Source organism: Belonocnema kinseyi, chromosome 3 (assembly GCF_010883055.1).
Source record: "Belonocnema kinseyi isolate 2016_QV_RU_SX_M_011 chromosome 3, B_treatae_v1, whole genome shotgun sequence".
Lineage (NCBI taxonomy): Eukaryota > Metazoa > Arthropoda > Insecta > Hymenoptera > Cynipidae > Belonocnema > Belonocnema kinseyi.
This window is the reverse complement of record NC_046659.1, coordinates 60,680,659-60,694,481: the sequence shown is the minus strand read 5'-3', so window position 1 is coordinate 60,694,481 and position 13,823 is coordinate 60,680,659. Positions and strand designations below refer to the sequence as shown.

The following is a 13,823-nucleotide window of genomic DNA, read 5'->3' as shown; positions in this document are numbered from 1 at the left end:
ATTCCAAATTCGAAAAAAGAAATTCCGTAATTTTTTTTTTTTATTTTAACAGGTGCCGGGTTTGACTTCAAGTTTCCCATATAAAATGCATGCGAACAAATCACTTTTTTGAGTTTTTGAAATAATTTTTTAGGGTTTCAAATAATGTGACGGGAAAGTATGGAGGCTTGTTGAGAATCATCCAATGAAGAATTTTATGTATCAGACATATGGTGTTGACATCTCCAACACACCCTCACGAGTACCTGAAAACTACCCTTCAAACAAAAACTGTCAATTCTTCATGAAATCGACCTTTTGAGCACCGTATTCTCGTTTTTTTTTACTTAAATTATTACTATTGGTCTAGTGGCATATTTATTATCATTGGTTAAATAATTATTAATTATTTAAACAAATGAAATTTGTTTAAATATGTTTTATCTCGTAAATTTCCCCCCCCCCCTCTTGAAATTATTACTATTTGTCTAGTGGAATTTTTAATAACATTGGTTTATTAATTTGTAATTGTTTCAACAAATGTAATTTGTTTAAATGAAATTTGTTTGAATAATTTCGTTTCGAATTTTTTTTTAATAAAAATTATTACTGTGGGTGTAGTGGAATATTTATTAGTAATAATTAATTACTGCTTAATAATTAATTTAATAATAATTAATTTATCAGTTATATCTGAGTAATAATTTTGATTAACAAAATTTTTTTTAATAAAGATAATCAAACAATGTTGATAAATATTCCACTGAAGAAATATTAACTATTTTTATGAAAAAACTATTTAAACAAATTCCATTTGCTTTAACAATTGAAAATTAATGAACTAATGTTAATCAATATTCCACTAGACCAATAGTAATAATTTTTGAAGAAAAAAGAATTTTTTAAACAAATTCCATTTTTTGAAATAATAAACAATTATTGAAAGAATGTTAATAAATATTTCACTAGGCTAATGGTAATAATTTTTATGGGGGAAAACGAATTTTCCAGAAAAAAATTATTTAAACAAATTCCAATTGTTTAAATAATTAAAAATTGATTAACCAATTATGATAAATATTACACTAAATAAATATTAATAATTTTAAGCAGAAAAATACGAGAATACAGTGTTCAAAAGGCCGATTTCATGAAGAATTGACATTTTTTGTTTTAAGTGTAGTTTCAGGTACTCGTGGAGTTGTGTTAGGGGTGTCAAACCGATATGTCTGATAGATGAAATTCTTCGTTGGATAATTTTCTACAGGCCCCCATACTTTTCCGTCACATTTTTTCAAACCCTAAAAAATTATTCTAAAAACTCAAAAAAGTGATTTTTCGCTATACATTTTACGTGGGAAACTTCAAGTCAAAACCGGCACCTGTTATATGTAAAAAAAAAATTTTAATTAAAAATTACGGAAGTTCTTTTTTCGAATTTGGAATAGAATGGGGGGATCGTTGCCCTCTAGCATGCGAAAAAATTTTGCCTAGCATTTTTGGACTACCCTAATACACGCATATCTTCAAAACTATTCATTTTTTAGAATTCAGGTTGTGTTAGGATTATTGTAAAAACATTCCACAACATACTGCTTACAGTAAAGGTCCAATATTGGACTTGAGCCCAGAACCTCCCTGTTTGAGAAGGTTCACTCCAGATTACTTGCTGAGTCAAAATTATCACAATTTATATAAATAATTGAAACAAATCTACAAGGAAAAGCTTAATTTCAGTCGAATTCCTGACTATGCGGTAGTGGATGTCGCAGCTAGGATAGATGAGACAAATTCTGGGAGAAATTCTAGCAGTCGAGCATAAAAAAAAACCTCTAAGTGGAAAAAGGAATGGCTAAGAACGATCTCTACAGGTGAATTACACACATGAACGAGCTCAAGGGTAAACACCTTTCATAGAAATAATCGGTAATTACCCCCTGCGGACTCACTGGTAGTGTCGTACAAGATAAGAGTGCTGTTACCATTGTTGTAGTTTAAACTATTGCTGCTCAGGATATTATTCGTCGGGCTGTACGTCCTCGTCGGCGAAGCTGGCTTAATCGTTTCCTTCACTTTGTAAGGCTTGGACCCAATCTGAGGCACTTCTGCACCCTCGATGAACAAAAACTGCAACATTTTTAAATTATAGTTAACATTTTTTAAATTTAATTCAGAATAAGCAAAATGTAAATTCCTCTTTAACGTCCGAAACTTTAAAAGATTTGTTGGTGATTTTTTTTATTGGAATTTAACAATTTTTTAATTGAAAAAGACGAGAGAAAAAGAGAAGTAATAAGATTTCTAGGTTACCGTCTTCTTTTTTTCTTCGTTCAGGGTGGACGAAAAACTTCATTTTCAAAATTCCCGGACAAATTCTTCATTTTCCCTGACCATTAATATTCACAGACCAGAATTTCAATCTTATAACGTTTTTAACATATAATCTTTTACAAACGGAATACAATAATTTCAAATTAAAATATGTACCCTTATTTTTTAAATTTAAACAAAGAAGATGATATTTCTACAATAAAAGATGAAATTTTAATCCAACAGGACGATATTAAAAAAAAGTTGAACTTCTCACCAGAAAAGATTTCTTTTGAACAAAATGATTAAATGGTCAAAAAATTCTTGAATTTTCACCAAATAGTTTAATTAGCAAACGAAAGATTTAATTTCATCTAAAACAGCACAGTTTTCAATAAAAAGATGTATACTCAACGGAAAATATAATATTTGATATTTTAATTTTTAAAAACAACGAATTTTCAACAAAATGATATAATTTTTGACAAAACAGTTACATTTTTTACCAAATATTAGAGTTTTCAAACTAGAAAGATGAAGTTTCAACCAAAAAGATGAATTTTCGACCAAGAACATTAATTTTCTACTAAGAAAGACTCATTTTCCACAAAATACATGAATTTTTAAATAAATAGTTCAGTTTTCAATGAAAGAAGATAAATTTTTAACCAAAAATGAAAAAGTTGCATTTTCAATAGAACATTAATTTGAAGAAAAAAAACGAATCTTCAAAAAAATTGGCAAACTTATTCAATGAGATCTAATTTAACTAAAATGATGAATCTGTAAACAAGAAATGAAATTTTAATGAAGTGGTTAGACTTTTATCAAATACAGATCAATTTTTAACCAAAAGGACAAATTTGATTAAAAGTAGTTGAATCTTCAACAAAACAGTTAATTAAAAAGAAAAGTTAAGTTTCAACCAAACAATTTCATTTTGAACATTTAAGAATGCGTTGTCCAAATTTGATCCTCGGATTCTTCGTTTTTTTCTACAGAGAAATACTTTGTTATTTTCCAAGAATAATTTTGTAGCTCAAATGATAGTTTCTCTATTTTTCAAAAAATGGCGATTTGAATTATTTGATGTGATTTATTGTTGTTTTCAATATATAATAAATAATTAACAAACCTCAACAATCAGGGACCCAGTCACCTCATCTTCTTCATATGGTTTTGCCTGCAGTGGAATAATCTGTCTCTGGCTAGGGTTTGCCAAAAGTTCCTCTATTCCAACAATTCCCAAACCTAAAAATCTGTTTGATTTATTTACGTGGTCGAATAATTCTAGAAGTACCTCAGACGTGTTTTTGCTGACGTCGCTGAAAATTGAATAAGTCAGTTACGAGAGGAACTCAATCTCTTTTTCTTTTTAAATATGACTATCATTCTAATTCTAGAGTTTGCCTGTAAATAATAAGTGTTTTTAACCAATTTCTTTTTAAATATAAATGGTTGACTTGTAGTCAATAATAGTCTAAATATTGTGATAGAAATATATAAAATTGTCACTTACAAGAGAAAAGCCTCTTCCCAAGAGGGATGAGTCGTATCCTTTTTGATAGAGGTCTGATTTTTTTGAGGAGGTTCATCCAATTCGACTACACAATAAGGTTCCTTGCAACCTTGCTGACCTCCCAAGTTTGTGGCTTTGACGACTTTGACCAGGAGTCGTCTTTCTCCGGGCAAATATTGCTGTATCGTTGGAGATGAGGAATGAAGATGAGAATTTCGTTGATGCATAAATGAATTTGACATATGCTAAAATAAGGAAAGTTTTCTTCAAAATTATTTATAATAAACATATTATTATCATATATGGGGCCATTCATAAAATAAGTCATAAGTTTAGGGGGAGGGGGGTCTGCCGAAGATCAATGGAAAAAGTATTACACGGGAGGGGGGGGGGGGGGCAGAAGTTCCTAAAAAATGTATCACGTATTTTGTGAATGACCCCTACATTATTATACAATAATTTGAAAATTTTAGTATTTTAAAATCAGAATCTCGCTGCGAAATAAAGATTAATAAGGAATAAAAAATTAGGTGATTATTTTTGTATACAGTAAAATAATTAGAATTTTATGAACAAATATTATTATTTTTAATCTCTAATTATTAGTTATACAAATAATTTATTTTCACAATTAGAAAGTAGAAAAATATGTGATTGCAGGTTTCCTGATCCTGATCAGGATGTAATACATTTATGAATTATTTATTACACGAAGCTTAAACTATAGTTTCGTTTAGTTAATGAAGCACAAACCGTATCAATTTATCGCTAAACTTACCACGCTATCATAATGTCCCTGTGATGAATAACCAGTCTGATTGTGGTGTTCTCTCCAAAGTCGAGGACAGGATGAATACTGGGATAAATTTAGGTGGACATGAGTACCTCTTAAGGCTGCTACTACTATTTCGTTAACTACTTCTTGCAAGTGGCTTTCGTTCACATCCTTTTTAATTGTTCCCACTGTGGCAAGAGATACTTTAACCTAGGATAAAACATAAATTCATAATTAATTGTTATTTAGAATAGAATCAATAAAAATTAATACTTAAAAATAAGCGAAAGTCTTAACATTGATTTTGTACAATTTTTAAATTTTATCATCATCTATTATTTTATTATTATTTTATTATATCAAATAAGATCGACATTAACGACATTAACGATTTTGAACACAATGATTCCTCTCTCATTCTCTCTCCTGGCTAGGGTGGTCCAAATTTCCACCTTTAAAAATTCTAATTTTTTGTTTGTTGATTGATCTCCCCTACTCCCAGCCACTCTCCAATTTATTCGTTTTCCGAGAAAAGAATTCATTTTTTTTTAATTTATCAATATTAACTTTTAAATGGGAGCTCAGTTTTCGAAGAAACAGAACAAATAAGTACATGTTGTCAACTTTTGACAGAATAAAGTTTGGTATAGCGTCTTAAGGAATGTAAAATAAATAATTTTTACTTAATAAATTTAAATTTTGATCCCCTATCTCGATGTATTAATCCGGTGAGAGCCTCAAAAATGCAAAATGCCAATTTTATGTAAAATTCATATTAAAGACGGTCCTTTTTTAATTTTGTCAACAAAAATTATTTTTATGCAATATGTGACAAGTTTTCGGGTTTATTTTAATTGATTTTAGTTTCTTTGAACAATTATTATTTTTGTCAAACAATTTTTCCCCTGTAAATCGTGAAAAGTTATTATTTTCTTGAATTCATGACGCAGTTAATGAATGCTCCTTTTGATACGAAAGAGCGAGAACATTCTATTTTTTTTTATCTTTGAAACAACCGTGCCTATTATTCAGTATTTTCTTATCTCAAGAAAATCAATTTGAAAAAATAACATCATTAATTTTAGAGTCAGTAAGTATTAAAGTATTAAACTTTATTTCTAAATAATTTTTTTCTGAAAGTTACTAACGAAGCTGTTGCCATAAATAATTAAAATAGTGACGTTAATTAAACGTTAAAATTACATTAGGCCATGTCCTTTTTTGCATTCATTATAAGTAAAAAAAGCCAACTCAGTAGGCAAGAATTTGGGGATTTCTCATTAATTCAAGGTATGCAATACAATATAATAATGTAAACTACCATTCTATTGAACTTTCTACTTAAAATTTACTTTATGAATAGTTCAATTAAAAATATTTTTAATTTCATGTCACGCCATGTCCAAAACCAATTTCCCACGTCAGCTAAAACACATATTTAATAATATTGAAATGTATGTTAATATGTTCTTGACGACGCATTATTTTTAATCGACAAACTTATGTGAATATTTAACGACGTTTTAATAGAGTATAATATAATTAAACTTTGAACCTCATTTTCTCAGATTGACACTTGAGGGATTTTAGACCGACGGATTACAATGAGAAAATTCTAACAGTTAGAAAATTCTAACAGTGAAACTTCCCTGTGAAAAGGCACAACTCAATGATTATTATTCTTTAAATCGATAGAGAGACCTCAAAAGAGATAGAAAAGCTTCGAATTATTTGAAATAGGAATAGGATAAAAAGGGATAGGTAGGAATAGAATTACTTTGAACAAGAATAGGGTGCAGTAAAATAAAAGAAGTGATACAAGTAGACAGAAAAATATAGAATTATTCCAAAGGAAAATAGGATAGAAAGGGATGTGAAAGACATAAATATTATAAATAAGGCAAAGGATATAAAGTTATCAAAAGAGATAGAAAAAGATAGCATTTTTGGAAAGGCGAATAACATAAAAAGAGCTAGAAAAGCTCGGAATGATTGAAAATAGGAATATGACAAAAAGGGATAGGATAAAACAAATTTATTGAGAACAGGAATAGGATGTGAACTAAAGAATGTGATAAAAAAATAGAAAAGATAGGATTATTCAAAAGGGAAATAGAATAGAAATGGATAAGAAGGGATTGGATGCGAAAAAAAGTATTAGAAGAGATGTCTAGTTTCTGGTATATTAGCAGTGATTAACTTTTGGAAATGAGGGAAAGTGGAATGGAATAAAAAGGCGACCGAATCCATTTCATATCAGACAGGATTTTCCACTTAAAGTCGCAGAATCTCTCAGGGACGATCTGTTGTTTTTCATAGCAAATTCGTAAAACATATTTTTCTGATTTTCAAAATAAAAACGTTCTAAGAAGTTAGGCGATTTTAAATGTTATGCTTTATTTTTTAACAAACCTGACTTTTCTTTATTGTCTTCTTTTGTAATTCGCCGGAAAATTTATAAAGGGTTTAAAATTTAACAAAATGACAGCGGTTATTATGAAAAACTTAGAATACAATTTTCTCGAAAAACCCACCCTTATATTTTTTGCCACATTTGTTTAAAAAAATTTATTTTGATAAGGAAGATATCTTGTAAGTTTTATGCTGGCTAAATAAGTTTCGTAGTCAGAAGAAATTTTTTCCTTGCAATAGAATTTTCTTCGTTTTCTCACAAACAATGACATACATAAAAAAATTTGGACATAAAATTATACACGTCTAAAAATGTTCTATTAAAAATACCTCTTGTTCTTTTGCGGTATCTCTCATCGTTTACGAGAAAAATTAAAACAACATCTAAATACACCTAACTTCTAAGACCATTTTTTTGCAAATCGCAAAAATACATATCACCTAATTTGCTCTATATTTATTAGCTAAAAAATTGTTTTAATCAACAATCTGAACATTAGAATATGTATTCGATTTATAAAACAAATGCAGTTTTTTTTTAAATTGCAAAAGAGAATACGTTTTCAAAAAGGGTTTCAAAGGTGAGAGTTTAGGAATTGAATATGGATTAATACTACGAAATAAGAACGAACCTCAGGCCACCCATCGCACTTTAAATCAATAAGCAGTTTTTCTGTGATGCATACAAGATTGAGACGAGCACGGAAACGGTTGACGTTAACTCGATAATGGCTGGCTTCCACCTTATCGCCTTTTTGGCGAAAAGCTTTCAATTGTAAGGCTGGAGTCGCCTCACAATCGCACGTGATGGTCTGAAAATAATTTAATTTAATGACTTAATTATTTTCAAAAAATTTGATTGTATAAATGGTGAAGTGAATCGGAATATCTAATTTTAAATATCTAGTTTAAAACAGAACTTAATAAATATCTCTATCAAATTTTTTTTTCATCCGGATCATAAAATTTATATTCAAAATATTAAAATAATTTTCATTCTGATTTAAAAGTGTCTACATGTATTTACACAGTAAAAAAGATTTGGATAACAAAAACTCATTATCAGTTTATATCGAATTATTTACCTAATTTTTACTTAAGAAATATATTAAATAATATTATTCTTACCACGTCATCTTTGGAATCACATTCACAGAAGATGTTGGACAAAACTGGTGGGTGTGTTTCAGGAAGAACACGGACGAATTCCACGCCAATCCCATGCTGTAAAGAAAAATCAATTTTAATTATTTAAAATAATGCAATGATTTAAGTTTCAGTTATTTTATAAGTTCTTTTATTAAAAAATTTAAGAGTTGCAAGTTTCGAATTCAGGGTTGAGAAAAGTTTTTCCTCTTTTCCTTCTTTTCCTCTATGGTTTTTATATATTCCAAACAACTATATTTCTTATACTAACGCTCGTTTTCGTACCCATTTTTTTAATATAACGCATCGTAAAAGGCTTTAAACATGAATTTCATCGATAATAAAATATTATTTATAAAATTTTAAAAACTATAAATTATAGGAGAATGGTACATATCAGAATCAGAATCGAAATAATGAATTATGAGAAAAGAATTATATAGTATGCTCCGGTAATCAGTTTCACCGTAACTCATAGTTAAACACATTGTTTAAACAGTTTCTAACAATCGAAGAATGACATTCTTTTAATGTAATGCTTACATTCAAAAATTAATTTTTTTTGTAACATATGTTTTATTGGAGTGTCCATAGATATTCAAAGATTAAAAAACTGTTTATAACTTTATAAATTGTTTGTAGATTTTTATTTTATGCCAAATCTTCTTCTTTATATCTAGCTCCAATAATTTTGATCAACAAAAAGCTTATTTAAGTAATTTGTTCAGAAATAAAAAATCATATTGTAGAAATCGCATTTGCCCTATCCCTTTCCATTAATCTCCTTTCCATTTGTCCCTGTTTATCCCTGCATATTGCACCCTCCGTTTCAATCAATCCCAGGGCTTGGATGAAAATGGCGGTACAAGAAACATTATATTATAAAAAATCTCACTACCGAGGTTTTAAAAATCGAGACCCTCTCTAAAGTTATCTTCATAAATAAGTTTTTTTCTTTTATTTCTATTTAATACATTCAAGATAACTTGATACATCCATTTTATAAAATATTTTAAAAAATGCATTGAATTTATTATACTTGGAGTGAATTTATTAATATTCAAGAGCATTTTAAAGAATTTGATGTAATGCTTAATAACTCAAGGTAAATTTAAAAGGTACCAGGGTAGATCAGAAACGCCTAAAAAAGCTTATTGAATCCAGTCTAATTGAATAAATTTACAAGAACACATGAAAGTATATGCATATTATGTACGTTTTTCAAGAATTTTTATTATTATTTATGATAAGTTAATCAGGATTAAGAGCTCAATTTCGAATGAATTCAAATTGTAATTGAAAATAAATGTTTCAATCCAAACTATTCTATTAATTTTAGAAAAAAATGGAGTTAATTCAGAAAAATTCAAGGGAATTCCAAAAAATATAATATAATAAAAAATATTTCAAGATAAAATAATAAAAATTAAAGCTGAATTCCCAACGAATTTAAATGAATTAAAAACAATTTTAATACGAAATATTCCGTTGCTTTCAGTAACATTTTGATGAACTAAGAAGAATTCGAATGAATTCAAGAGAATTTGGTAAAATTTATACGAATACGAGATTAATTAAAAATGATGTAAACAAATCAAACAGAATTGTTAAAATCGAAGAAAATTTAATTTAATTCAGACAAATGAGATTTATTATAGAATTAGTGAGTAAGGATCTGCTAAAATCCATAAGGATTGGGGTCAATTTGCAAAAAATTGAAAATCCACAAGTATCCTATGAATGCAGGGGATGTGAAAAAAATTCCAAAGAATGTATTGTAAATACAAAATAATTCAAGAAAATGCATAGATCTGAAGTCAATAGTGCTTTGTTTTAATTTATTTAAAGAAAAGTGATTTGAGAAAAAAAATTGACTAAAACTGACTTAAAGAACTATGTGGCAGCCCTGCCATAAAAAAACGAAAAGATTCTGAATATATAATCTTTTGAATCTTTAATGTTTGGGCGGGAAAATAATTCTAAAAAGATCTAGATCAGATCAGAAGTAATCGGTTTTAGAAATAATCAGGTTAAATGTCATAAGATCGCAAAATGGTAAACGGCACGTGGGCGACCGGCTCTGTACTCTGTACGAAAGCATCAGATGCTATTTTGGATTTGATGACGGTGGTTGCTGCTGCAGCAAGACTGTTCACATGTTGTGACGACACCTTTTTTTTACTATCTAATTTAACGTAACCGAGGCAACATACAACATAGACCTCGAACCTAATGCACTTCCTTTTTTTCATGTCTGATTTGCTATGTTGCGTCATCAGCAAAACGTGAAAAAGATATATTGTAAAGGGATTAGCTTGGTGCAAGTGCCGGTTTCAAACTCAATGCCAAATTTTATCCATCTGTTGAAACTCTGTATCGAATCCTTAATAATAACTTCATTTTATGTTTTATATTAAAACACGTTATATATTCGATTAAAAAACATAGAAAGTTACATTTATTCAAAGTAAAACGTGAAAAATTACATAAAAGGGCAATAAATGAATTTTCAGTAGAGAAAAAGTTTCTTTTAGTTTTGCAATAAAAAAAGTAATATAAAGTTTATATTGCTAAAATTTAATTTTTTTAAGGAGCAATGTATCCTACATATAATATTTTGAATTATTTACAATTTACCAGAAGATTAGTAATTACATAGTATCTCAATAAACCAAAGTACGTGTTATTTCATATTTGTATGACAAGTCTCAAGCCTTGTGACAGCATTGCATATAAAATAAAAAATGCTCTCATGAATAATCATTCGCACACACTGCAGTTTTTTTCTCGAAATATTTACTATATGAAAATACTTGTTTGATGATTCACTTTTACACTTTGTAGATGAACTAATACATTTTCTTGCAAAACAGATTATGAACTTTGTATTTATCTTTTGAAAAATATATTAGTAATCCATTAAGAACACAGTAAAAAATCTGGGATCAGTTTTGTTGCAGGTAATTTCAAGATGATGTTCCATCTCGCTCGTAGTTGGGTACGAAACTCGTCGATTGTTTTTTCCGCAACACTGTGAAAAAAATTGATAGTAGGTGACTTTTCATACCCCAAGTCCGAGGGAAACAATACCTTGTGAATTAGTACCATTCACACTACCAAGCCTAATTTTTGTTGCAGGTAATTCTCATTAAAGAAATATATATATATATATATATATATATTCAATACTTTTAATTCAATTAGGTTTTCCACGTAACATACAGTTTTTCACTCGTTTTTATCCAAAATCATGTTCTGTATCCAAAATTAGAATATTATTCCGATCAATATGGCAATCAAGCGTGCTACATACATGATATCTCTTTTCATCAACGAACCTTGATAGCGTGATTTATTCACTGACCTGTGACTGCATCACAGAAATACACAATTATCACAAATAATAATATTCGCAATTTATTTTCTCAATCGTTTGATTCTATCAATACAACATTTTGATCTGAATGACTCTAAAATAAATTTTTTTATTATTATATTTTTATTAAATTGATATTAAATTTTTAAACTTCAGAGCAATTTCAAATCTACTTCTAACAAAAGTTTAATGATCCATGAGAATATCCTTGAGATGTCTCTATACTGAGTTGGTTTATGTTAATTATGTACAGGAAGTTAATTATAAGTTAAGCATACATAGACTTTAGACATTACGACTGTCGACTTCCCGAATTCACTGAAGTGTGAAAACCGACAAGATCCAGAAAAATTTGATTAACTTTATATTTTTTTAATACTTTTTTCGTTGTTTTTCGGACGTTTTACTTCACCCAACATATAGTTTCCACTGAGCCCCGTTTAACGGTATATTATATAAGGATCAAGAATATTAGATTATTTAAAAAATATTGAACATTTCAATACTCATTTATCAGATATAACTAATTTTGTATTGTATCCAGAAATAAAGTTATTAATAAAAATATTCCTAATCTAGTTAAGTTGTATCTATATTTCTCGACACAGTGCAGGGTTTAAATTAATAACTATAACTATTTCTATAAACTCTACGTGTAGAGTCACCTGTTGATTTATTTCCTGGTCGCAGCTAATAAAAAGAGTATTTCAACAACTGCTAGAGGAAAATTGATAATTGATTCTGATAAAATGTGTACTGAAGAGCATCCAAGATTATATTTTTATCAGTGCACACAGTGATTCAATTTGATGATGGTTTAGTCGATATAGAGTCTTTCTAAACAAGAAATAACTTTCATTTTTTTAACTAAACAAAATATTCAGTAGTATTTCGATAAATTATAAGTTTGAAAACATAGAGCTATAATGAATAAACTTAATAATAATAATAAACAATAAAATTAACGTTAATATTTAAAAACAGTTAAATAATAAACCATATTTCATACAAGAATACAGATAAATTATTTATCTTAGTGGAATTCAATTTAAATCTATCGATAATAAATTGATTCTGAAAAGCAAATAGGTACTTTTTTTACCTTCTCATCAGAGAAGGTATTAGATTTGTGTAAAATTTGCCCCCCCCCCCCCCGTTTTTGTCAAATGTCCACATTTTGAGACTCCCTGAATCCGAAAAACAGGTTTTTACGAATGTATCTGTCTATATTATTTACTGTATGTCTATATGTCTGACTGCGAACACGATAACTTTTGAAGAAATTAATCTATTAGATTGGCCTTTGGTACACTTGTTTAGTGTCCTAAACTAAAGGTCAAGTTCGTTAGCTAGCCATTTTAGATAAAAATTCAAAATGTGGGCACATTTTGAAAATTTTTAAGATCATTTTTTTCAACATTCAAAAATTCTCTGTACGGTTATTCATAGTATTCAAAAGGTCAAACAATTTATCCTGATGACTTTTCTCATCAAATCAAAAATTACCAGAGTTTTAGTGTTTACAAAATTCCAAAAAACACACGAAAATGAACATTTTATGTAAAATAATGCAGGGTATGAAAAAAAGTCAAGAGAAGAAAAATGTTGCTTTTTGAATGCCCTACAAAATTTTCATAACAACTTTTTGAATTTTTGAAAAAATCAAAATTCAAATTTTGACAGCATACGATTATAACCAAAAACATAAATATCAAAAAATTATTCATGACAAATAAATCATTTTTACATTCTCATCAGAGAAGGTACTTGATTTTTGTAAAATTTCACCCCCCCCCCTTCCAGTTTTTGTCAAATGTCCACGTTTTGAGACCCCCTGAATCCGAAAAATAGGTTTTTACGAATATGTCTGCCTGTCGGTCTGTCTGTCTGTGAGCACGATAACTTTTGAAAAAAATCATTCTATCAGATTGGCCTCTGGTACACTCTTATGTTTATAGTATTCAAAAAGTTGAACAATTTATCCTGATGACTTTTTTTATAAAACCAAAAATTACCAGGGATAAAGTATTTACATAATACCAAAAAACACACGAAAATGAAACTTTTAAATCAAATAACGGACGATATGGAAGAAAGGCAAGAGAAGAAAAAGTTTGATTTCTGAATGCCCTACAAGATTATTCTAACAAATTTTTGAATTTTCTTGAAAAATCAAAAATTGTAATTTTGAGAGCTTAGAAAATAATGGTAAATCCAAAAACTACATTTTTTCATGATACAATTTCACAGTATTTCAAAGATTCTCAAAAATATAAATGCATTTTCAACAAAAAAATTTATATATA

General features: G+C 28.5%; 1 protein-coding gene across 7 annotated transcripts in view; it reads right to left on the bottom strand.

The window, feature by feature from the left end:
* Positions 1-13,823, bottom strand: part of LOC117168704 — a 44,880-nt gene that overhangs the window by 19,341 nt on the left and 11,716 nt on the right. For 5 of the 7 annotated variants that reach the window (XM_033354395.1, XM_033354397.1, XM_033354396.1 and 2 more), the window contains exons 3-8: positions 8,124-8,219; positions 7,628-7,807; positions 4,587-4,793; positions 3,809-4,053; positions 3,425-3,614; positions 1,914-2,106 (exon numbers count right to left, since the gene is read on the bottom strand). In XM_033354395.1, the coding sequence (XP_033210286.1) occupies positions 1,914-2,106; positions 3,425-3,614; positions 3,809-4,053; positions 4,587-4,793; positions 7,628-7,807; positions 8,124-8,219 (1,111 nt within the window). The remainder of the gene's footprint in view (positions 1-1,913; positions 2,107-3,424; positions 3,615-3,808; positions 4,054-4,586; positions 4,794-7,627; positions 7,808-8,123; positions 8,220-13,823) is intronic. The other 2 variants (XM_033354399.1, XM_033354401.1) reach the window with 1 other exon arrangement.